This window comes from Budorcas taxicolor, chromosome 18 (assembly GCF_023091745.1).
Source record: "Budorcas taxicolor isolate Tak-1 chromosome 18, Takin1.1, whole genome shotgun sequence".
Classification (NCBI taxonomy): domain Eukaryota; kingdom Metazoa; phylum Chordata; class Mammalia; order Artiodactyla; family Bovidae; genus Budorcas; species Budorcas taxicolor.
The window spans coordinates 30,921,821-30,948,021 of record NC_068927.1 but is presented as its reverse complement, the minus strand read 5'-3'; the positions used below and the strand labels follow the sequence as shown (position 1 = coordinate 30,948,021).

At 38.6% G+C, this 26,201-nt stretch overlaps 1 protein-coding gene across 1 annotated transcript in view; it reads left to right on the top strand.

Moving 5' to 3' along the window:
- Positions 1-1,496, top strand: part of CDH8 (cadherin 8) — a 380,788-nt gene extending 379,292 nt beyond the window's left edge. The window contains exon 11 of the mRNA XM_052655404.1: positions 1,003-1,496. Within this exon, the coding sequence (XP_052511364.1) occupies positions 1,003-1,496 (494 nt within the window). The remainder of the gene's footprint in view (positions 1-1,002) is intronic.
- The last annotated feature ends 24,705 nt before the right edge of the window (positions 1,497-26,201 follow it).

The following is a 26,201-nucleotide window of genomic DNA, read 5'->3' as shown; positions in this document are numbered from 1 at the left end:
CCATCCAATCACAAAATTTAGTGAGATAAGATGAAAGCAAACAAGCAAACAAAAAATACCTTTTCCTCAAAACTGCATTGTGTTTCTCAGTTTTCTTGATACTAAAATCAAATTAAGATGAAGACTGCAAATTAAGAAAATGTTTTTGTATCTTTTCTGCTAAAGAATTCAATTATAAAAATGACATTAGACAGTAAGAGGACACAAAAGAGAAGTTATTCATACATCTTATCCTGCCCTTGGAAAAAGGTTATGTCAGTTACTACCTTCCTGGTTACATCAGTTCTGCCCACCCAGTATCTTGTTTTGAGCATCATTTCCTTCCATATTTGATGCCATTAGCCCAAGTTTGGTTTGGCTGATCTGGTTTGTTTTTTTTTTTTTTAATGCATTCCTCTCCCTTTCCCCACCTTTAGTTCTACTTTACCAGGTAGAGGAAAACTAGCACTTTCACACAAGAGAAGAAGTTGCCCATTCAAAGCTGACATTCACCTTAATATAGCACTTTGTCTGTGAATGAACATTATTTTATTGGAAGCAGTCTTGAAGAACTTATTAGAAAAACACAAAACATACTTGATGTCATCTATTCAGCTCCTTTTTATTTACAGAAGAGAGGCGTGGAGTCAAAAAGTATTGAATGACCTGCCCGAGACACACAGCGAGTCACCCATGCTATCTGTGCTATTTCCCATTTTGCATCATTCACTCCAGAGCTCCCAGGGGTATTAAATGTAGCCTTCACCATAAATAGATGCAAACTTGTTATATTAACCCAGTCTCTTCATCACCATTCAATAAATAGAAGCAACTTAGAATAGTATTCACTCATAATTCAGTGCCCATACTTCAGAAAGGCACTTTACTTAATTCCCAAATGAATGCATGAAAGTTACATGTTCACAAGTTTTTAAATAATGCCCCTTGCTCAAAATACACGATGTGTTACTTGTGAAATTATATGTCTGTCTGGCTAATTGTTATTTTGTCTTTTTCCTACAGTCATCGTGGTGCTGTTTGTAACTCTGCGGCGACACAAAAACGAGCCACTCATTATCAAAGATGATGAAGACGTGCGAGAAAACATCATTCGCTATGATGACGAAGGAGGAGGGGAAGAAGACACAGAGGCTTTTGACATTGCAACTTTACAAAACCCAGATGGAATTAATGGATTTTTACCCCGTAAAGATATTAAACCAGATTTGCAGTTTATGCCAAGGCAAGGGCTTGCGCCAGTTCCAAATGGTGTTGATGTGGATGAATTTATAAACGTGCGGCTACATGAGGCAGATAATGACCCCACAGCCCCACCATATGACTCCATTCAGATTTACGGCTATGAAGGCCGAGGGTCCGTGGCAGGCTCCCTCAGCTCCTTGGAGTCCACCACCTCAGACTCGGACCAGAATTTTGACTACCTCAGTGACTGGGGTCCCCGCTTTAAGAGACTGGGCGAACTCTACTCTGTCGGTGAAAGTGACAAAGAAACTTGACAGTGGATTATAATAAATAAATCAAAGGGAACTGAGCATTCTGTAATATTCTAGGGTCACTCCCCTTAGATACAACCAGTGTGGCTATTTGTTTTAGAGGCAAGTTTAGCACCAATCATCTATAAACTCAACTACATTTTACTGTTGAACCAAAAAGTTAATAATAAAAATAAAAAAGTATATGTTAGGAGGTTATAAATCTTGTGGAGTGTGAATTAAATTATGTGGAGTGTCTAGAAGTCTTTGGATATTTGATATTTACCTGTCCACCAGAGACAAAGATTAGGATCCTGGCTCCTCCTTAGAGGAATGGCATATAAAGAGGAAAAAATCAAAATTAAAAAGGTGCTGTCTTAGAAAAATGGACCTGCAAGAAATTTGCTGCTGATATGTGTCTTCTGCGAGGATTTTTATAAATGCAAATGGTTTTTTCCCCTTCGCCTGTAAGGATCCTGCCACTAATGATAAAGCAATACTTGGTCTGCTGTACATTCTGACTTTTTGGAGTTTTGGGAGGCCTCCTAGATTATACGGTACGCTGACCACACATTGTACATAATTGTTGGCCCCACTCATCAGAGACGGAATAGCATCTTTAAATATTGTGTCGAGCCTTAAAATATTCATGTTTGTAATCCATTCCAGAGTGGGGACTGCCAGCTCAGTGGTGGGAGGAGAGAAATCTCATTCGAATGGGCCTGTTCTCTGGAACCAAGATTACTCTTCCCCTCCAGTTCACCTTCTCCCACAAGGACACAAAGAGAAACTGTGTTACACAGTGGACTACATAAGAGGCAGATGGTTTCACTGCTAGCGCGTGAATTTATTTGTTTAATCCTCAAAATAAATATTTTATTGATGTCCATTAATGCTTTTATTTATTAAGGTTGGTAATTTGTAGATTAAGGGATTATATAAAAAAACTAAATTATATCCATTAATAATCCTTTAGATTGTTTTATATAAATATATATACAATGAATGTTTAATACATGTACATTTTGATGAGATGAGTATGGCAGGCAATATTATCAAAGGGAAGCTAATAGTCTCTTTAGAGTAGAAAATGTTATTGTGACTGGTGAAGGCAGGAACAGCATTTTCCCAGAGAAACTTTTGGACTGTTTTCTATTTTGTTCATAATCCTAGTATTTGGTGTTTTTACAACAAGCACAAACATCTGAAAGTATATTGATTCATGTGAATATTTAAACTCTAGACTTTTAGATATCTACATAATGCCCTGCCCAATAAACATGCTTCAAGTTGATCCCACTGTTTTAGAGCAGGAACTGATTTGTACATAATTTTACTGCTTCTGTTTTTAGCACTTCTCTCCCTGATCTTCATGATGATGCACAGAACGTCTTAGACTCCAAAACAGAACTGCACTAGAAGATATGAGCGTATTCAATTTGTAATGCAAACCTGCCATTTAGGAGTAGAAAATGTATGATAAAACTCAAGTACTACATGCAGATCATTTTAATTTTCTACTTTGCTTTAACGCAATATTGTTTATTTACTCCATGTATTGTATTCAGAGAAACTCCTGTATTGTTTCCTACTTTGTGAAATATATTTTTATAAATACTTTTGTTGTCATCACTTTTTTTTTCCAATCAGATGGAAATCGATTAACAGAGTCATCAACTCTCACTAGAATTCTAGAATGTTCAACAAAACCATCCCATGGATCACTTTTTATTTTAAGGGTCTTTATGATAAAGAACCAGAGATGAGAAATAGCTTGGTTATGATCACACAGGAAGAGAGCAACAGGGCCATTAAAGGAACATGGGCAGGAACATGGTATATGGTAAGGCTAGTTCAGCTCTGCTAGTTGGGGTCCTCCTGGAAACAAGTGCTAAAGCGGAGTTAGGAGGAAAAGGTAAAAGAAAGGAAACAGGATTGTGCGGGGAACTTTTTCAGACAAGGACGCAGATTTTAAAACGTCAAAGTGAGGAGATTAGGAAGCAGGATTTGGCAAGAGAACCTTAGAGTGCAATGCAGACCTGACAAACTTTTGTCAGACAAAATGGGAGTTCTGAGGGGGTCCCGTGAGAGGAATCTCTCATTGGGCAAAAATAGCCTCCAGTTCCCCTGCCACCTCAGTCATTGGCTTGGGGTTGCCTGAGAGAAGCAGGGCTTTAGCTGGAAATCCAAAGGCACCAAATTCTGGATTGACTACATGGATTTAAAATGTTTAAATAGGGTTTCCCTGGTGGTTCAAATGGTAAAGAATCTGCCTGCAATGTGGGAGACCTGGGTTCAATCCCTGGGTTGGGAAGATCCCCTCGAGGAGGGCATGGCAACCCACTCCAGTATTCTTGCCTGGAGAATCCCACGGACAGAGGAGCCTGGCAGGCTACATCCCATGGGGTCGCAAAGAGTTGGACATGACTGATCAACTAATATGTTTAAATATTACATTTAGCATTTACAACCTCCCAGTGCTCAGCAACTTAACTGACCCCTTACTGAGTTTCTTTGCCTGAGAATAGTTTATCTTTAATACTTATCACTTTGACTATTGAACTCTTTTTCTTAAGGTCAAAATGATGACCTAAAATGACTTTCATCTTTCATGTACACTGGGACTTGCCACAGTGACTAAAATAAATACTTGGTAAATGTAGATCATTAATAGTAGTTGTAGTAGTAACCAAAATTAATATTCTGATGATGTCATACATTCTAGTCCAAGGTGTGCACTAAATTACTACTTCAGTTATCTCTTGCATACTAGACTCATTTCTAGTGTACTTTTCAGTGAAATGGCATAGGTTACAGGCATACAAACATATCTAACAAAAATTACACTTTTTTCAGGAATGTAATATCCATATCCTCGGATCCTGCCAGTAAATAAGATAATCTTCATAAGGTGATTTTCATGGGCAGGAGATATTATTTGGCATACAGGTTGTTCAGTCTTATCTGAAAATTTACTTTGCCCAAGAAGAGAGAAATAAAGTGTGGTTTTATTGTTGATTTTCTTTGCCACTGTTATGCTGACTCTGTGCTTAAAAGCCCGTTTAAGGTTTTATAATATGGGATCAAGTATATTATACCATATTCATATAAGGCTGAACTACACTTTTAGAGTACCTAAAATATAAATAAGTATGGGCTTCCAGGGTGGCTCAGTTGTAAAGTATCCACCTGACAATTCACGAGAGGTGGGTTCTATCCCTGGGTTGGGAAGATCCCCTGGAGGAGGAAATGGCAACCCACTCCAGTGTTTTTGCCTGGGAAATCCCATGGACAGAGGAGCCTGGCGGGCTACAGTCCATGGGGTCTCAAAGAGTCCAACATGACTGAGCAAGCGTGCATGCAACCATGACTTTAAATAAAGAGCTGAAGAATATATACACACGCTCACACTCCTACATTGACTTAAAAGTACTTTTTACTTTAGCAGTAGAATTGCTAAAACTTCCTGCATCAAGAGGTTGAGGGGGTGCTACTCAGACTTTTAGGGTTTGAGTACACCAGAGTGACTAGTTCTGCCTCTGTGCATTCTTTGTCACCGCAATACTGTTGGCAAAAAGCTGACTCACTGGGAAAACCCTGATGCTGGAAAAGACTGAGGGCAAGAGGAGAAGGGGGTGACAGAGGATGAGATGGTTGGATGGTACCACCAACTCAAAGGACATGAGTTTGAACAAACTCTAGGAAATGGTGAAGGACAGGGAAGCCTGGAGTGCTGCAGCTCATGAGGTCACTAAGAATCAGACACAACTTAGAGACTGAACAACTAAGTTCTATCTATCGCCAAGTTTTTCTATCGCAGCAATACTGACATATGTCTTACATATACATGTGCCGTTATTCTGCAAATGAAATGCTTATTCAGTCCATAGGCATTTTAATGTGTCTATAGATCTTTACTGTGTTCCAAGCATTAGATTTTTTTCCCCCTTTCTTTAAATTTATCCCACCCAAGGGTTCTCTAAATACTGGAGAAGAACCAGTGAGGCAAAATTATCTCCCTTTGCCTACTTCACAATCCAAGGTTCCTGCCTGGGAACTGAGGCATCCCTGGGTGACTGGACACCACATAGGATCAATTCAGCCTCAACCTTGTTCACTATTTGATCAAATAAAATTGCAGAAATTTCTTTTAAATATCCATACATGTACACTGAAGAGTATTGAGGCAATTCTTTATAATAATATTTCATGAGTACTGTAATAAGACTTAAAAGTTTATATTAATAATAGGATGATTTAAAAATGCTAGAAATAAAATCCAAGTGTTAGAATTGCTGTTTATTACATTTAAAGTTGCTAAGTCGTGTCCGACTCTTTGCAAACCTATGGACTATACAGTCCATGGAATTTTCCTGGCCAGAATACTGGAGTGGGTAGCCTTTCCCTTCTTCAGGGAATCTTCCCAACCCAGGGACTGAACCCAGGTCTCCCGCATTGCAGGCGGATTCTTTACAGCTGAGCCATAAGTGAAGCCCAAGAATACAGGGGTGGGTAGCAGTGCCATGCAGAATTGCTATTTCTAGGAAATAAACTTCACAGTAAAAGTGTCTTGCAGAAGTGTGTGGGTGAGTGTTCATATGTATATAAAATAAAACTTAGATTCACTGACATCACTAGTGAAACAAGAATGCTTAGAAAGAGCCAAATGTGTCTTTGGGAGAGTTTGCTTAATCAGATGCTTAAAGCAAGACAAGTCTCTGTGTGAAACTTGGAAATCTCCTAGGAGCAGCCAGATTCCACACTGAGACCCAACAGAGTTCTGGGCTATGCTGTATTTTGGAGAAGGAAAAGCAAGTGCTGAGAGCTAAGTAGCCGATTACTCTCTATAGCCACATAAGGACTGGAGGCAAGTAGGCCTTTCCAACAAGTTGTATTATGCGATCACTGGCTTTGCAGGGAATCTCACGAATGTATAACCTTCTGATTGCCTTTTTGATTGAAAGTTCCATCTGAGATCAAGGCAGTGCAACCAGTAATAAGATTTCAAAAAATCCCATCACTGGCACTGTTGGAAAGGCTGAGCATGACTGAAATCCCATCATTGTCAGTCAAAAAATAAGGTAACAGTGAGCATCACTATAAAAGCTATATAAATGCACAATTTAAACATAAATATCAACATCAAAAGACTGTATATATACACACATATATATTTATACACACAGATATCTTCAAGTTTTTAGAAATAAATTTATATTTGCAACTTTTCTTCTCACAATCACATACTACCAAAAACCTGGAGCGGTGGCTTTTTGTTTTTCTGAACCTAACTTTGAAAGAAATTGTACTGAAGGTAAAGGATTTTAAAGGCTGGTTTTTATTTAAGAACAAAATAATGACCATGGTACCTGACATTAGAATGAAATGCATAACATTGTGAAGTTGGATTAGATATTTTTTATATTGTGTTTCTGTGGAGACAATAACTGTAGAACGTATTTCACAAGAAATGTAGTTTTCAATGTACTTTTAAATTTTCCTCTATTCCAATACTTTGTCTTTTGCTATACAAAGCACCTTTGCAAAGTTACTCAGTCGGCCAAATGGTGCGGCATGTATCACTGTCACTGTAGTTGTTGCTCTTTATGATGATTATTCTATCTGTACTAGGGTTTATTTTCATTATTTTCTACTTAGTCAACACACATCTGTATATCACCTCGTGTAATTTTTGTTGTTATCGTTTATCTGATGTACTTTTGACATTAAACATATTCTAGTCCCAGTATTTTCCACCCAATGCTAGTATTACAGAGGTCATGCCATTTAAAATCCCCCTGATTTGATGGTCTATCTAAACGGAAAGAGAAATGTGTCTCCGACGAACACTGAGCATCATGCTGCTCAATAACTGGGCTATGTAGCTAATACGGAAAGATTATATGAGATGGCATTGCCAAACGATTTATTTATAAAAGATTGCCAAATGATTTACTTATAAAATTTATAGTTTAAAATTTTATATATTTATTTACTTTATGTATAAAAAAATGAACTAATGAATATTGCCTAAGCTAATTTTTGAAGCATGGCCTTGTAAACAGTTATTTGCATCTAGCTTTAAACTTAGGTTGGTCTGACACTAAAGCCTGTGCCTTTCTGTCTTTTTTTAAATTGTTATATTCCTTTTATTTATTTATTTTATTTTGTATTGGGGAATAGCCGATTAACAAACAATGTAATAGTTTCAGGTGAACAGCAAAGGGACTTGGAGATATATATAAATGTATCCATTCTCCCCGCAAACTCCCTTCCCATCCATGCTGACACATAACACTGAACCGAGTTTCATGTGCTATAGAGTAGGTACTTGTTGGTTACCCATTTTAAATATAGCAGTGTGTACGTGCCCATCCCAAACTCCCTCACTACACTTTCCCTCCACCATTACCCTGGGCAACCATAAATTCGTTTTCTAAGTCTGTGACTCTGTATCTGTTTTGTTAGCAACCTCATTTGTATCATTTCTTTTTATATTCCACACATAAGAGATGTCATACGATATTTCTCCTTCTCTGTCTGACTTACTTCACTTGGTATAACATTCTCTAAGTCCATTCATGTTTGCTTCAAAGGTAAAGCCCATGACTTTTAACTAAAAAACACTTTCTGTGATTATAACGAGGCTTGTAATGACAAGAAATAGTAACCGAGTTATACACAGCGATATGGGAAGAACTGAGGAGGGAAAATGTGACTCTAAATGGAAAGTCTACAAGGAGAAGTTTTCAAATAAGATGAGACCAAAGGATTGGTTGCAACAGTAACCAAAGCTTTTCAAAACCAACACTAAGAGGGGGAAACGATTAAAAGATCACATGGATAGGTTACTGACATCTTCATGGATACTCAAGCTTATAGGAGTTCTATGCTTGCCTAAATGGCAGCATGTTTTGGGGACAAGCAAAATGAGTTTCAGTGAAGTCTTAAGGGATTTTTCTTGTTAAATTACACACCTAATAAGTGAAAGAGGCAGGAATCAAACTCTGGTCTTCTAGCTCATTACCAGCTCTGGGAAGCTGTGATTTTGGTGCATGCTCGCTTCTCTTTTATTTGTAGTAGTTCCATCTGGGTTGCAAGGCTAGCAGGCATTTGCTGAAGGAAGTGGTGTTTGGTTTTCTCTTCCCCTAACTCGAGTTACCTGCCATCATATGATATACATTTTGAGGGGAAGTGTTATCTCTCACAGGTTTCTTTATTAGTCGATCATAGATGCCCCTATTATTATCCACAGATGACAGAAGAAGGGTTGTCAGAAGGAATAGCACAGTATGCTGTCTGAGGGGGAAAACTGTAGAAAACAAAAGTTTCAACAAATGCAGAGATTCAGACAAGAAAATAAAATGAAAGGTCACTGAGGGTAAATCTGAATTCTTCAGATCTCCTCTGTGCATGCAAAAATATCCAGGGCCACTCTGTAACTCCTCATAAAAATGAGCCAGGGTTTGACAACCATGGTCTAACTGAACACAACCGGAGTCACCAGCATCCTTCTCTCTCTAATCTGTGCATTCATTCATTATCACTTCACCAATTTTTTTCTGATTTTCTTTAATTCAGCCTCTAAAGTTTGAGAACTGTTCCATACTGGTCAAGTCTAATTGTTGCAAGAATGAATGGATTATCTAGGTTCAAGGACAGAGCTACAAATAATTATATTGCAAATAAGCTTAAATATATATATATCTTTCTAAATTCCTTTACAAAATATGTGTTAGATCCTATAATCATGAGCACTTGCCTTGCCTTTCCAAGACATAGAGTCTAATTGGATAAATTACAGAAACAAATGAATAATAAAACATTGGATTTGTCTATGCTCTGGAAAAGGTGAATAGGCAGTTCTATGAAAGTTCAGAGAAATAAATCTAATGCTGCCACAGTTCAGTATCCTGCTAGAGACAGTGTTAGAGTGAATCTTGAACAGAGCAGGTCAGTACACTGGGAACATCAATAAGTAATATCAGGTCAGGTCCAGGCACTTGAAAATGAATTGTGCTGCTGGGATAAATCTCTCAAAGGACTTTACTGCTAGTGCTTTTTACCGTATGAAATTCTCCGTATGACAAAACTTCTAATATCCCTATTTATTTTACAAATGCATGCCTAAGATTTGCCACTAATCTGAGTGCTAAGAATACAGCAGTAAATAGGACAGGGAATATGAGGGATATGTTTCTCCAAAGACTTGATGATATAGAAGAAATGTAAGTGAGTAGAAATAAAGAAGAGAAAAAGATGACACAACAGAACATAAAATGGATGGAACACTGAGCATTATCCATAGAATGGATGGAGTGATACTTGAGTTCCTATATGAAGTCACCAAGATAAGAACAAACTCCATTAAGGTCTCAGGAAAAGCTTGTGTTTATTGTTCTGCTGCCCTAAATCAATGGGCTAGAAATGATAAGGATACATAGACCACAGCAGAAGAGGGTGGGCGCGACAATATGCTGTGGAGAGTTGGGCAGAGACCATACCACACAAGTCCTTTTCAACCAGGATAAGGAGCTCAGCTTCACTTTACATCAAAGAGGAGGTGACTGAAAGGATCTAAAGGTAAAGAATGACATGATATAGCTTACATTTTTAAAAGATCACTCTGGTTCCGGCATGGAAATGGGATTATAAAAAGTGAAAGCAGAAACCCAGATAAGAGAATGGTGCAAGAGACTGTCTTCGCATTGACTACTGAAGTGGTCAATGCAAAGAAATGGATAGACCCAGACACATTTTGGAATTAAAAGTGACGGTATTAACACTTGTATGGGATGTGCGAAACAAAGAAAAAAAGGATACTTAAAGTAAGCCCTATTGTTTTCGACCTGAATAACTATGTTATGGGTGAGGCCATTTATAGAAAATTAGGATGACTCAGAGATGATCTGGTTTTCAAAATAGACACCCTGATTCCACTAATCATCCACAACAGAAGGGATGACAGAATTTAGAGCCCTGTAAAAATCCCTACAGACAGTACATAAAGGACCTTCTAGAAAATGTTACTATACTTTTATTCTTCTATAGATTAATATCTTCTATATGCATGCTCAGTCATTTCACTCATGTCCAACTCTTTGTGATCTTATGGACTGCAGCCGCCAGGCTCCTCTGTCCATGGGATTCTCCAGGGGAGCATACTGGAGTGGGTTGCCATTTCCTTCTCCAGGGGATCTTCCCAACCCAGGGATGGAAACTGCATCTCCAGCATCTCCTACGTTGCCAGGCAGGCTCTTTACCATCAGCGCCACCTGGGAAGCCCCATATATCAATACACAAATGACATAATTAGTCTCAAGCAGAAGTCTGGCCAGTCTGATTATTTTATTTTTTTAGCTTTCTAGAAATGGAGAAACAGGAAATAAAAAGGTTCCATATTAGTGAGTTCACTCTTGGCTGGAGTATTATGGATTCACTGACAAGAAACATTTCTCAATGGAGTAATATCCTAAAATATTTACCTATGATTATCTTAAATCAAGGAAAAGAGCACATGTAGCTTTATAATAAAAACATAATCCATTGTCCAGGAAGTATCCCCAGGTGTGTCCTCTTCTTTGGAGTGGATAGGGAAGAAACATTTTGGTCTTTGTGACTTAGCTATGATTAAAAATATATATGGAAGTGATGGAATTCCAGTTGAGCTATTTCAAATCCTGAAAGATGATGCTGCAAAAGTGCTGCACTCAATATGCCAGCAAATTTGGAAAATAAGCAGTGGCCACAGGACTGGAAAAGGTCAGTTTTCATTCCAATCCCAAAGAAAGGCAATGCTAAAGAATGCTCAAACTACCGCACAATTGCACTCATCTCACACACTAGTAAACTAATGCTCAAGGCTTCAGCAATATGTTAACCATGAACTTCCAACCAGAGATCAAACTGCCAACATCTACTGGGTCATCGAAAAAGCAAGAGAATTCCAGAAAAACATCTATTTCTGCTTTATTGACTATGCCAAGGCCTTTGACTGTGCTGATCACCACAAACTGGAAAATTCTTAAAGAGATGGGAATACCAGGCCACCTGATCTGCCTCCTGAGAAATCTGTATGAAGGTCAGGAAGCAACAGTTAGAACTGGACATGGAACAACAGACTGGTTCCAAAGAGGAAAAGGAGTATGTCAAGGCTGTATATTGTCACCCTGCTTATTTAATTTATATGCAGAGTACATCATGAGAAATGCTGGGCTGGAAGAAGCACAAGCTGGAATCAAGATTGCCGGGAGAAATATCAATAACCTCAGATATGCAGATGACACCACCCTTAAGGCAGAAAGTGAAGAAGAAGAACTAAAGAGCCTCTTGATGAAAGTGAAAGAGGACAGTGAAAAAGTTGGCTTAAAGCTCAACATTCAGAAAACTAAGATCATGGCATCTGGTCCCATCACTTCATGGCAAATAGATGGGGAAAGAGTGGAAACAGTATCACACTTTATTTTTTGGGCTCCAAAATCACTGCAGATGATGATTGCAGCCATGAAATTAAAAGACTTACTCCTTGGAAGAAAAGTTATGACCAACCTAGATAGCATATTCAAAAGCAGAGACATTACCTTGCCAACAAAGGTCCGTCTAGTCAAGGCTGTGGTTTTTGTAGTAGTCATGTATGGATGTGAGAGTTGGACTATAAAGAAAGCTGAGCACTGAAGAATTGATGCTTTTGAACTGTGGTGTTGGAGAAGACTCTTGAGAGTCCCTTGGACTGCAAGGAGATCCAACCAGTCCCTTATGAAGAGATCAGCCCTGGGTGTTCATTGGAAGGACTGATGCTGAAGCTAAACTCCAATACTTTGGCCACCTCATGCGAAGAACTGTCTCATTGGAAAAGACCCCGATGCTGGGAAAGATTGAAGGCAGAAGGAGAAAAGGACGACAGAGGATGAGATGGTTGGATGGCATCACCGACTCAATGGCATGAGTTTGGTTAAATCCAGGAGTTGGTGATTGTCAGGGAAGCCTGGCGTGCTGCAGTTCATGGGGTTGCAAAGAGTCGGACATGACTGAAAGATTAAACTGAACTGAACTGAAAAAAGAAAATACATATATAGAAAGTGAAAGTGAAGTTGCTCAGTCGTGTCTGACTCTTTGCGACCCGTGGACTATAGCCCACCAAGCTTTTCCGTCCATGGGATTCTCCAGGCAAGAATACTGGAGTGGGTTGCCATTTCCTCCTGCTATACACACACACACACACACACACACACACACATATATCAGAAAAATACACACCCACACAAATCTCTCTCTCTCTCTCTCTTTTTCTTTTACTGCCACTTACTGATAAGTCCATCTGGTCCTCTAGCAGTTGAAGGGCTTTCAGTTCAGTTCAGTTCAGTCACTCAGTCATGTCCGACTCTTTGTGAGCCCATGAATCGCAGCACGTCAGGCCTCCCTGTCCATCACCAACTCCCAGAGTTGACTCAAACTCATGTCCATCGAGTCAGTGATGCCATCCAGCCATCTCATTCTCTGTCATCCCCTTTTCCTCTTGCTCCCAATCCCTCCCAACATCAGAGTCTTTTCCAATGAGTCAACTCTTCACATGAGGTGGCCAAAGTACTGGAGTTTAGCTTTAGCATCAGTCCCTCCAAAGAAATCCCAGGGCTGATCCCTTCATAATGGACTGGTTGGATCTCCTTGCAGTCCAAGGGACTCTCAAGAGTCTTCTCCAACACCACAGTTCAAAAGCACCAATTCTTTGGCACTCGGCTTTCTTCACAGTCCAACTCTTGATTCCATACATGACCACTGGAAAAACCACAGCCTTGACTAGATGGACCTTTGTTGGCAAAGTAATGTCTCTGCTTTTGAATATGCTATCTAGGTTGGTCATAACTTTCCTTCCAAGGAGTAAGTCTTTTAATTTCATGGCTGCAATCATCATCTGCAGTGATTTTGGAGCCCAAAAAATAAAGTGTGATACTGTTTCCACTCTTTCCCCATCTATTTGCCATGAAGTGATGGGACCAGATGCCGTGATCTTAGTTTTCTGAATGTTGAGCTTTAAGCTAACTTTTTCACTGTCCTCTTTCACTTTCATCAAGAGGCTCTTTAGTTCTTCTTCTTCACTTTCTGCCTTAAGGGTGGTGTCATCTGCATATCTGAGGTTATTGATATTTCTCCCGGCAATCTTGATTCCAGCTTGTGCTTCTTCCAGCCCAGCATTTCTCATGATGTACTCTGCATATAAATTAAATAAGCAGGGTGACAATATACAGCCTTGACATACTCCTTTTCCTCTTTGGAACCAGTCTGTTGTTCCATGTCCAGTTCTAACTGTTGCTTCCTGACCTGCATATAGGTTTCTCAAGATGCAGGTCAGGTGGCCTGGTATTCCCATCTCTTTCAGAATTTTCCACAGTTTATTGTGATCCACAAAGTCAAAGGCTTTGGCATAGTCAATGAAGCAGAAATAGATGTTTTTCTGGAACTCTCTTGCTTTTGCAATGATCCAGTGGATGTTGGCAATTTGATCTCTGGTTCCTCTGCCTTTTCTAAAACCAGCTTGAACATCTGGAAGTTCACGGTTCACGTACTGTTGAAGCCTGCTTTGGAGAATTTTGAGCATTACTTTATTAGCATGTGAGATGAGTGCAATTGTGTGGTAGTTTGAGCATTCTTTGGCATTGCCTTTCTTTGGGATTGGAATGAAAACTGACCTTTTCCAGTCCCGTGGCCACTACTCAGTTTTCCAAATTTGCTGGCATATTGAGTGCAGCACTTTCACAACATCATCTTTCAGGATTTGAAATAGCTCAACTGGAATTCCGTCACCTCCACTAGCTCTGTTTGTAGTGATGCCTCCTAAGGCCCACTTGACTTCACATTCCAGGATGTCTGGCTCTAGGTGAGTGATTATACCATCATGATTATCTTGGTCATGAAGGTCTTTTTTGTACAGTTCTTCTGTGTATTCTTGCCACCTCTTCTTAGTATCTTCTGCTTCTGTTAGGTCCATACCATTTCTATTCTTTATCGAGCCTATCTTTGCATGAAATGTTCCCTTGGTATCTCTAACCTGGGTGCATAGAACTGAAGTGGCATCAGTCTGGAAGAAAATATCTTGTAAGACATTCTTATATAAAAAGCTATTTTAAAAGAATGCACCTGACTTGTTATGCACTTATTAAGCTGTAAGTCCTTTACTTGATGTCATGGGGGTTGGCCAAAGACAGTCTCTTTCCTTGAGAGCATGTAGTTTCTGTGGCAACATAAAATGAATTTAAAAAAATTTTTAAATTTTATTTATTTATTTTTTTAATCACAGCATTGGGATTTGAAATAAGTTTAGCACTTTCAAATTGCTGTAAGAGCACTGAGTCAAAATAATTAATGCTTCCTGAGTTTGGGGAAAGGTACAATAATATTTTCAAGCTTTGTAGTACAGAAAAAGTTTGTTCCTCAGCCAGTCCATAGCTGAGAGATAGAACGTACAGGAAAAAATAATATCAGTAGTGCAAAGCAAGCAGGCAGGACAGACCCAACGAGCCTCAAGAAGACATAGTCTTGTATCTTAAAACTTAGCAGGGATAAACCAAAAACTGACAGTTACAGACTCATTTATTTTCCCCATAAAAGATCAGTGGAATCTAATAGTGTATTAATAAGAAATACTTTAATTAACATGGTTCATTCTACAAATACAAAAATAATTTAATGTTATATTTAATTGTCTATCAAAGACAAAACTATCATTGAACATTTCCATAGATGCATTAGATCAAAAGTCTGAGACGTCACAATTTACTTAATGTTTAAAACAAGAAAAAAAAAAAAAAACAGAAAACAAAATAATACACAGAGTGGGAACCTCTTCAAGTTATATAATCTACCGACACTCCATAGCAAATAAATAGTTCGGAGAGAATTTTGAGGTACGTTTCCTTAATATAGAGATAAGATGAGAACTGCTGTCTTCACTCCTTCATTTCAGTATAATATTAAAGGGTCTGGATACCACTGTTATACAAGGAAAATTGAAAACAGAAATGGATTTAAAGACTTATGGACAAAAGTGAAAAAGTGTCATTAACTGAAGGGAATATTACTACAGACACAGAAAAGTGAACAGAAAAAATAGACAAACTGCTCATACCAAACAGAGAGTTGAGCTGAGTGATATATCACTGATGAAAGGACTTAAAATGTTAAAGATGTCAGTCATTCTAAACACCCCCCTGTAATTTTCATCCCATTATCATAAAAATCATAACAGAATTTTGTGACTAACTCAATATCTTTTTAAAATTGGATTTTAGTAGTTATTGAGTTCCATTTTTCAATATAAAGTTTAGTAAAACTAGTAGAGAGTTGAGGAGGGAAGGGTATTTCTCACATTTAGATAAGAAAGACTTATTACCAAGCTGTGAAAATAAAACAAGAACAACAAAAGCAATAAAAACTGTAAATCTATGGTATACCTCTTACGGGTGCAGAAGTATACTCAAGTATGTAAATTAATAATCAAACTAAGTATAACCAGAAAAATGGAAATGAAAAAACAATATGCCATTACTTCAAACTCATGAGACAGGTCTAAAAAGGAAGATATGGCCAGCTGTTGGTGAAAATATAAAAAATGAGGAAGGTTCATACAGTATATCTATCTTATAATCCTGCAATGCTATATCAGAGCATAAACCCTGGAGAAACTCTTGAGAAGGATATACCTAATGTTATTCATTATACTGTTTATTTTTTTCTTAAACCAAATGTTGGAGGCACTGTATTCATCTGCCCAAGGAAAATGAATATTAAGGGCTATTTGGGGAAATACAGAAGTAAACACAAAATACATGCACATAGGCCAACATGTATCATTTTGAAAATATTGTCAAGTGAAAAATATAAAATACAGAATGACCTTTATGGTGCAATAACATCTATATTGATTAAAAACACACCCTCACAAATATACACTTTACAGAGGACACGTATCCAAGAATATTTATTATTGCATCACATAGAAAAAGAATGATCCAGCTATTTGCAGTTGAGCTTCAGTAAGAAAAGAAATACATAAATAAAAATAAAATAAACAGTATGTTTATGTGTTTATTGTATAGGGAAAACAATAAGTGTGTCTTGGACTTAGTATTCAGTTGAGAAGAAATATTCGGAAGTGGATGAGTGGTATTCTGATTATGAAAGTTCATACATACTAAGGAGTCCAGACACTGATGGGGAACCCCAGCCTATGCAATTTGTTCTGCAGAACAATGAGAACCCATATGATTTTGATAAGTGTTCTGAGTAAGGGTTAAAGTTTTAGATACATTTCACACTGGAGACTTTTCTAACCATTCATCCCTCTCTTAGAGGTCACAGTGAACATTCACAAACTAAAGTATCTTAGAAATCCTATTGCAATGGAAATATTTGTTTATCCCAGGATTTCTCAAATATAATTATACCCCCCCCCACACACACATATTTATTGAAACACTAAATCATCTTTTTAGATGTGTATATTTTGTGAAATACAATTTCAGTATGACTACTGGAATCAATAGACAAATTTAAGAGATTTTTAAGAGATAAAAAGATATGATAAAATCTAACTTAATTCCCTTCCTCTTACTGGGAACTTATTAAGGATACCATCATTTATTTATTGAGCATCTACATTGCACACAGCTCTTGGGGTAAGTGTGATTAGGAATAAAACAGTAGAAGAAATCACGGACCTTGTTCCCACAGAGCTAATTGGAGAGAGAAATTTAACACATGCAGATAATAAGGTGATGTGACCTACTGCATATGGCACTATCTCAGGAAGTGATAAAATGTGGGGAAGCTGTCAAATCAATTGGTATTCCAAAAAAGAAAAAGCTCAAGAAAGGTCACAAGGGCTAGAAGAAGCAGTGTGCAAGAAGTTGAACTTGTCTGTTGGGCTTCCCTTCCCTATCTAGGAGAGGGGGCTTGTGAAACAATTACCTTTCATATAGGTTATTATAATAGTCTACTGAATAGTGTCTGCATCTCTGATCTCTGTTATTAAGTGAACTTCCTAAAACATCACATTTAGCCTTTTTTTTTTCTGCCAGTAACTTAAAATGACTAACTATTTTTTAAAATTGTTTTTGGTTCAGCACAATAAATACATACTTTTGGGACTTATTATATACCAGGCCTCAATCAAGCATAGTAGTAGCAGTTTAGTCACTAAGTCATGTCCGACTCTTGTGACCCCGTGGACTGTAGTCCGCCAGGCTCCTCTGTCCATGGGATTCTCCAGGCAAGAATACTGGAATGGGTTGCCATTTCCTTCTCCATCAGTCAAACATAGCCTCTGGCACAATGAAAGTTTCAGGCTGGATTTTAGGTCACAGGGGAAGAGGGGCCTTATTATATTAAATAGTGACCTCCAAGCCAACAAATCCACTGAACTTTCCATTTAAAGTCTTCTCCCTTGCTTTGATCAAGGTGAGCATCTCCCTCTTGTTTGCTGTTGCTGAAAACACCCAGCGGTGCCCTCCCGCTGGTACTCAGCAGCATACATTATTCATGCTTCAGGTTCCAGTTTCAGTATTGGGTACGTGGTCACAAGACCAGCTCTGAACAAGCAGGAGTTAGGCGAAGTAACAGGAAATAGCCTCCAGAGGGAATGATCTTTATAAATAAAGGAAATAGTCCTAGAAAGTTCAAATGTTGAAGATTAAAAAGACAAATTAGTTCAACACGGGCACTGTCTTTAGATGACAATGGTTACTCTGAGAGGGAAATAGAATACTAAACTGATTCAAGGGAGGCATTCATTTGTCAGGTTTAGGCACATGGATAAGATTGAGAGCTTTGAGGGACAGTTATTAGATTAAAAATTCGGCTGTCTCTCGAGTTCCTGGTCCTCCCCTGTAAAGTGACGGGAACATACATCATTGTCTTCAAATTGTACTCCATGGAATCTTGCCTGGTGCTGCTAATGGTTGGAGATGAAGAGGAAGGTCAGAGACTTTCCACCATCACTACCACTATCACTTGATTTTAACTCTCAAAAAAAAAAATGTTATTTATCGAGGAGCCCAGTAAACTACACCACACACAAAGTAAACTACACTTTATTTATTTTTGGTTGGGAAATCTTTCTGGACAGTTGATCCAACATTTTTCAAAACTCCCTTTCAATATTTTATAAGCGTGTATGTTCCACTTGAAAAACTGTACATTTAAAAAGGGCCAGTAGAACTTCGCATGACAAAAGAAAGGCAGAACCATCATTTCAAAGTTTTCTAAATTAAAACAGTATTAGACTACTTATTTCCTAGGAAAAGGAAGTTCGAGTTTTTGTTCTGTAACATTTCGTCTGTAATATTAGAGAGACCATTTATAAGAATGAAGACACTGAAACGAAGTGGGATTCTATAGCTCTTCCTCCCCACTGTGTCCTCTGCTTACTTTTGTCAGTGAAAAAGTTTAGCCAAAGAATAAGTTTGGTCAGAGAGTGAGAAAGGCAGAAACAAAGGGAAACAGTTAAAGGAAAGCAAGTGGTAACAGTTTAGTCATTAAGCAAAGTCAAGAACCTTTATCCTTCTGAAGGGATATAGATACTATTCTGAGCCATATCCTTGTGAGCTATCTTATAGGTACTGAAACCCCTATCAGGTGGAAAAAGTTAAGTATATGATAATGAGACTGTAGCCATAACATAAATCAAAGGCTTTAGGGTAGTTAATGAAGCAGAAGTAGATATTTTTCTGAAATTCCCTTACTTTTTCTATGATGTAACAGATGTTGGCAGTTTGATCTCTGGTTCTTCTGCCTTTTCTAAATCCAGCTTGTATATCTGGAAGTTCTCAGTTCATGTACTGTTGAAGCCTAGCTTGAAGGATTTTGAGCATTACCTTGCTAACATAGGAAATGAAATGAGTGTAATTGTGGATTGTTTGAACATTGCCCTTCTTGGGATTCAAATGAAAATTGGCCTTACCTAGTCCTGTCCCCACTGCTGAGATTTCCAAATTTGCTGGCATATTGAGTGCAGCACTTTTACAGCATCCTCTTTCAGGATTTGAAATAGCTCAACTGGAATTCCATCACCTCCATTAGCTTTGTTCGTAGTGATGCTTCCTAAGGCTCACTTGATTTTACACTCCACGAAGTCTGGCTCTAGGTGAGTGACCCCACCATCGTGGTTATCCAGGTCATTAAGACCTTTTTTTTATAGCCCTTCTGTGTATTCTTGCCACTTTTTCTTAATCTCTTCGGCCTCTACTATGACCTTACTGTTTCTATCCTTTATTGTGTCCATCCTTTCAGGAAATGTTCCCTTGATATCTCCAATTTTCTTGAAGAGATCTCTAGTCTTCCCCATTGTATTGTTTTCCTCTATTTCTTTGCATTGTCCTAGAGATTTAGTCAAGACCTCTTCCTGGTACAGAAAGGACAGCATCCTAATAGAGTGAGATCTCTCTTACAAATGTAAGCATTTCTTACAAAAGGAACTTCTGTTCATTTTTTGAGCCTTTCTTGTGTCTGCTGTATCTTAAAAGAATAAACCTAAAATAATTTAAAACAGGAAAAAAAAAAGAAAAATACAGAAGTAAGTAAGTAAATAAATAAGTAATGAGCCTAAAATAATCCTTAGGACAAAGAGGCAAATTTTGGGGTGGAAAATTCTGCTTTCCTTCTTGACAACTAAATGAAAGTTATGTGAGGCAGTGGCCATGTTGGCCTTGCTAATCTGTGTGTGTGTCCAGCATCTAGCATATTCGTTTATAAGCATAATAAGATTTTAAGAAATATTTTATATTTAGAATGTGTGAATCACACAGGCCATTCATTTTTCCTTCTCAGTACAGCTTAGAAAATATTGCCCCTCTTATCAGAGACTAATGCCTCTCCATCTTCTTGGAGTACAGCCTCCACCTTGTGTTGACCTGAAATACACTACCAGATGTCTCTCCAGCAAAGATGGGTTTATTCAGGGTCAGCTGAGAATGGCAATTCAGGATCTGCAGTCTTGGTGAGCCACATTTACGTTCCTACACAGTAAGGTAAGGAGAACTCATCTATAGAAGGGAAGATGAAGTTGGGAAGGCCATAGTAAACACATATAGCATACCTATACAAATATAAAACTCAATCTGATTCAATCCAAATTCAATTGAAATCAATCCAAAAAATCAAAAATGCTTCAGTGTTTCTTATAACATAGATAATGACCAATCGTGACATCATGATTTCCAGAAATATATATATATATATACACACACATATATGTAAACTATTTCTGCTTTATTGACTATGCCATGGCTTTGACCGTGTGGATCACCACAAACTATAGAAAATTCTTAAAGAGATGGGAGTACCAGACCACCTGACCTGCCTCCTTAGAAACCTGTATGCAGGTCAAGAAGCAGCAGTTAGAACTAGACATGGAACAACACACTGGTTACAAATAGGGAAAGGAGTATGTCAAGGCTGTATATTGTCACCTTTCTTATTTACCTTATATTCAGAGTACATCATGAGAAATTACAAGCTGGATGAAGCACAAGCTGGAATCAAGATTTCCAGGAGAAATATCAATAACCTCAGATATGCAGATGACACCACCCTTATGGCAGAAAGCAAAGAGCAACTAAAGAGAATCTTGATGAAAGTGAAAAAGGAGAGTGAAAAAGTTGGCTTAAAACTCAACATTCAGAAAACAAATATCATGGCCTCCGATCCCATCACTCCCTGGCAAATAGATGGGGAAACAGTGGGAACAGTTACAGACTTTATTTTCTTGGGCTCCATAGTCACTGTGGACGGTGACTGAAGCCATGAAATTAAAAGATGCCTGTTCCTATGACAAACCTAGACAGGGTACTAAAAAGCAGAGACGTCACTTTGCCAACAAAGGTGCTATAGTCAAAGCTGTGGTTTTTCCAGTAATCACATACAGGTGTGAGAGTTGGATCATAAAGAAGGCTGAGCACCAAAGAATGGATGCTTTTGAACTATGGTGCTGGAGAAGACTCTTGAGAGTCCCTTGGACTGCAAGGAGAACAAACCAGTCAATCCTAAAGGAAATCAACCCTGAATATTAATTTGGAGGATTGATACTGAACCTGAAGCTCCAATAATTTGGCCACCTGATGGGAAGAGATGACTCACTGGAAAAGACTCTGGTTGGGAAAGATTGAGGGCAGCAGGAAAAAAAGGAACAGAAGATGAGATGGTTGGGTGGCATTACCAACTCGATGGACATTAGTTTGAGCAAACTCTGGGAGACAGTGAAGCAACAGCGAAGCCTGGTGTGCTGCAATCCATGGGGTCCCAAAGAGTCAGACTTGACTTAGGGACTGAACAACAACTAGAAACTCTTATCAATGAAGCAGAAGTCATTTAAATCAATCTGCATAACAACCACACCGTTATTTGCTGTACTTCTGGTAACCTCCTAAAACTGCCCCCCGTCCCCTGCCCCATCTTTCTTTGGTCTTTAGCTGGAGATGGTATTTAAGGTGATGGTTTGGGCCATTTGGGGGAAATTACTTAGCGGTCCTGATCCTCTCCCAAGTACATAGGAGGTATATGTGTTTTTAAACTTCTGTTTGTTTCTTCTTTTCTTCCTTGTTAATTTGCCTTTCTGTTACAGGGAGGTCTCAGCCAAGAATCTAGCAGAGTGAAATAGCAGATAAAACACTGATCAGCTTAAATGAGTCTCTCTCCTTAAATAGGTTGGTAGATTATAAAGCCTTGAGTTATGATATAGAGAAATGTGCAACAAAAACCCCTGTCTCCATGATGACCCAGGAACCATGAATTTCAATCTACTCAAAACTCAGAGAATGGAAATGTTGCTACTCGAGGCCTTTACAAAGCAAGATGTTCTTTAATAAGAAAGATCTAACTTCCAGCAACACGAGTAGCTTACATGGACTTATACAAAACTGGCCAATCAAATTTCAAGTTTGAAATTCCCCTAACCATTTAAATTTCACCCCAGACCCTGGATCAAGCAGAGAGATTTGAGCCCTGCCTCCTGTCTCCTTGGCAGTTGACCCTGCTTTATTCTTCTCTAAAGCTGGTAACACAGTATTGGCTTCTATGCATGTTGGGCAGGGAACACTTACTTGGTAACAAGGGTGGAGAAAAAATGATTTTTTCCTCCCCTACACAGTCAATATAGAAATAAAAGTAAATAAATAAATGCAATGACTTAAAAAGGCAGTTTAGATGGAATGAGAGTAACGAGAGAGGAGAGTTTAGAGAGAGAAGTGAGAGGGGGCCTCTCTGAAGAGGTAGCATTTGTGCAGAATGGAACTGTGCTAAAATCTGAAGTGGGGTATGGAGGAAAGCCAGGAGGAAACGAGATCAGAGAGCAGAGCCCACTGATGCTGTTTCTGAACAAAAGCATGTTTATGCCTCAGCAGGAAGCAGGTGCTTGTGCAGGTACTTGGGGTTAAAACAATTTTTAAAAAAAACTCTAATCTTAGTTCATTTTAAAAAGAAATCTATTAGCAACCCACCTGAGGCACTTGACCATGGATTCTCCTATCATGCCTTTGTTTTTTTTGAATCCTGAGCATTTTGAGCTAACTCTCTGCGTGCTGTGTCTATGTCCCTGTTTGAATACTCTGTTTAACCTTAAAAAAAAAAAAAAATCACCTGGATGTTGTACAAAGCTTGTTCTCAAACCTTTTGCAAGCCTTGCTCCAGTCTCCAGTAAACTGCTGAAATACTGCATCCTGATATTTCAGCTGCTACAAAGTTCTTGGTTCCTTCAGGAATATTTTACATTTCATTGCTATAATGATAGAGTTTATGATTATCTGCAGTATATAATTACATCCATTAATAGTAACAGCAAATTTTTACATTAATTATAATGAGAATTAATAAATAGTTTTATGGGTTTTTGGCTAGAAGGGAAAGTTTTGGTACTAATTACTCTTGTATAGCCAAAAATGAATTTATGCATAAATTTACTTTGGTAATTATTTTAGGAAATTATAAAATTCCAAGTTCCAGTTACCATGAATTATGGAAGTAAGAAAAGAATATGTTTATCAAGTGGGAAATTAGGCTTTGGAATACTAAATGAAAGGAATTTTAAGAGGAGGAAATTTGTCATGGAGTTTAAGAAGGTAAAGACAGAGGGACCTGAATTAAAACCCAATATTTGCCACTTGAAAGTGAAAGTCTCAGTCACTCCAACCCTTTGCAACCTCATGGACTGTAGTTCACCAGGCTTCTCTGTCCATGGACTTTTCCGCACAAGAATACTGGAGTGGGCTGCCATTCCTTTCTTCAGCAGATCTTCCCAACCCAGAAATTGAACCCAGGTCTCTTGCGTCATAGGCAGATTCTTCACCATCTGAGCTACCAGGGAAGTCCATGTCCATCTGCTACTTATTGTCCTTATTTAAACCCTCCCACCCTTGGTTTCATCCTTATTTGTAAGTTAGGGCTCAAAGTAATCACTGCCCTGAGTTGTACCAAATTAAAGAGATAATTTTATAAATTTTTAGTATGCTGCCTGGTGTATCATAAATATTCAATAAATGATAGTTGCAAAATGAAGATAAGGGTGACAGATTTATGTAATAAGGGCTTAAGAAATGTATACATGGAGTCTCCTTAGGAGTCTAAGAGAAGGTAAACTTATTTAGAGCCATGCTCTTTGATATCCACAAGGGAACACAGACCGAATATAAGTGAGGCTGAGAGAGGCAGGAGGTGACTATGGAAACAATACTTCACGGCCCATAAAATCAGAAAGGCATCACAATTTTGAATGGAAGGTGAGCGACAGTTAGAAAATCAATTCCCTCCTGGCATGAATATTATCCATATTAAGGCAAAATGATTTTACAAGCATCTCACTGAAATGCAGGGGAGTGAGATACTAAAATTATTTAGGTACCCAGGGCTAGTTAAGAGAGACTAATGTGTGATAGAAATCATTACTAATTTAGCACTTGCAAAATAACTTCAATCGTTTACATGAAGCCTTACTCCCTAAATATTTTCCAGTCTCTCTCCCTCACCTCTCGCATACTTCTGTTCTTCATTGTGACTACTCTTGCCTGGAAATGTTGTGCAATATTTTTCCTCATGATGAGAAGAGGTGGAGATTTTTCTACCTTTTGAAGTAGTCAAAATCTTAATTATCTCAGTTTCATTATTAAATCACCCAGTCCACATGGCAATCCTTGTGGTAGTTAGGGCAGGGGCTGTTAGTCCCATTTTTGTGTCTGGCAAATATTGGCCTTGAACTCTATTAAGATACATTCTCCTTCTCTCACCCAATTAATCATAAAGAGTTTCCCATTCTTTCAGACCATAAAAACAGAAGGCAATAGATCTGACCAATCAGGGTGGTCGATAACAGTTCTCTGTGTGAATTTGTCTTTCTCTTATCCACTGCCTCCATTAAGAACACATCAGCATTGTGAAGAAAGGAAAATACCTTGACATTTTCTAAATCTTGACAAAACACAGAGCGTTCAATAATGAGATTTGCATTCCCTCTTGTATTTCCTCCTGCAGGGAGGGTCTATTAAGCGTCCCATGCAGATGGCTGTCAAGCAGGTCTGGGAACAATGTTACAAACAAAACCTCCCTGGCAGAGCCAGGAAAGGCACCCTCTGTCTTCCCCACTTGAAATGACCTCTGCTTGAAGTGCCTGTCTTCATTAGTGGAAAATTCTTTACTTCACATTTGGAGACATGGGCTCAAGGGATGCGGCTAATGTTCTCCTAAATTGGGATTAAGATTAGACCATATTTCCAACATCCTGCCGTATTTAGAGTCTTAAAGAATCCTAAATTTCTCCAAGTAAAGCCGTGAAAGTGTCAGTTCCTCAGTCGAGTCCGTCTTTCTGGGACCCAATGGACTGAAGCCTGCCAGGCTTCTTTGTCCATGGAATTCTCAAGGCAAGAATATTGGAGTGGGTAGCCATTCCCTTCTCCAGGGGATCTTCTCTACCCAAGGATTGAACCTGGATCTCCTGCATTGCAGGCCAATTCTTTACCATCTGAGCCATCAAGGAAGCCCAATTTACTCCAAAGGGAACCTAAGTAATCTCTCTTTTCAGTGGGCCATTGGAAATATGCACCACAACTCAGAGAGACCTAGATCTCTTTAATCCCCTTCAACACCTTCACTTAAAGTGAAAGTGAAGTCGCTCAGTCGTCTCCGACTCTTCGCGACCCCATGGACTGCAGCCCACCAGGCTCGTCCATCCATGGGATTTTCCAAGCAAGAGTACTGGAGTGGGGTGCCATCGCCTTCTCTGACCTTCACTTAAGGGGTACGCAGATATTCTCTCCTTCATGAATCAGTAGCAGTAATTTGCTAAAAAGTTTTGTTTGGGAGCTTCCCTGGTGGTCCAGTGGTTAAGAATCCACCTGCCAGTTCAGGAGACACAGGTTTGATTGCTAGTTCTGGAAGATTTCACCTCAGGGCAACTGAGCCCATGTGCTGCAACTATGGAAGCTCACACACCCTAAAGCGCACGCTGTACAACAGAAGCCTCTGCAACGTGAAGCCCGCATACCGCAATTAGAAAGTAGCATCGGCTGCTACAACTAGAGAAAGCCCACGTGCAACAATGAAGACTCAGTGCAATAAAAATAAACAAAGAAAGAAATTTTTAAAAAGACTTCATTTGGGACTCAGAGGGCACCATGTCTGTTAGAAACATGACACAATAACAAATATGGGCTCATTCTAAAAACGATTTTGAACTCATCAGATAAGCCACTGTCT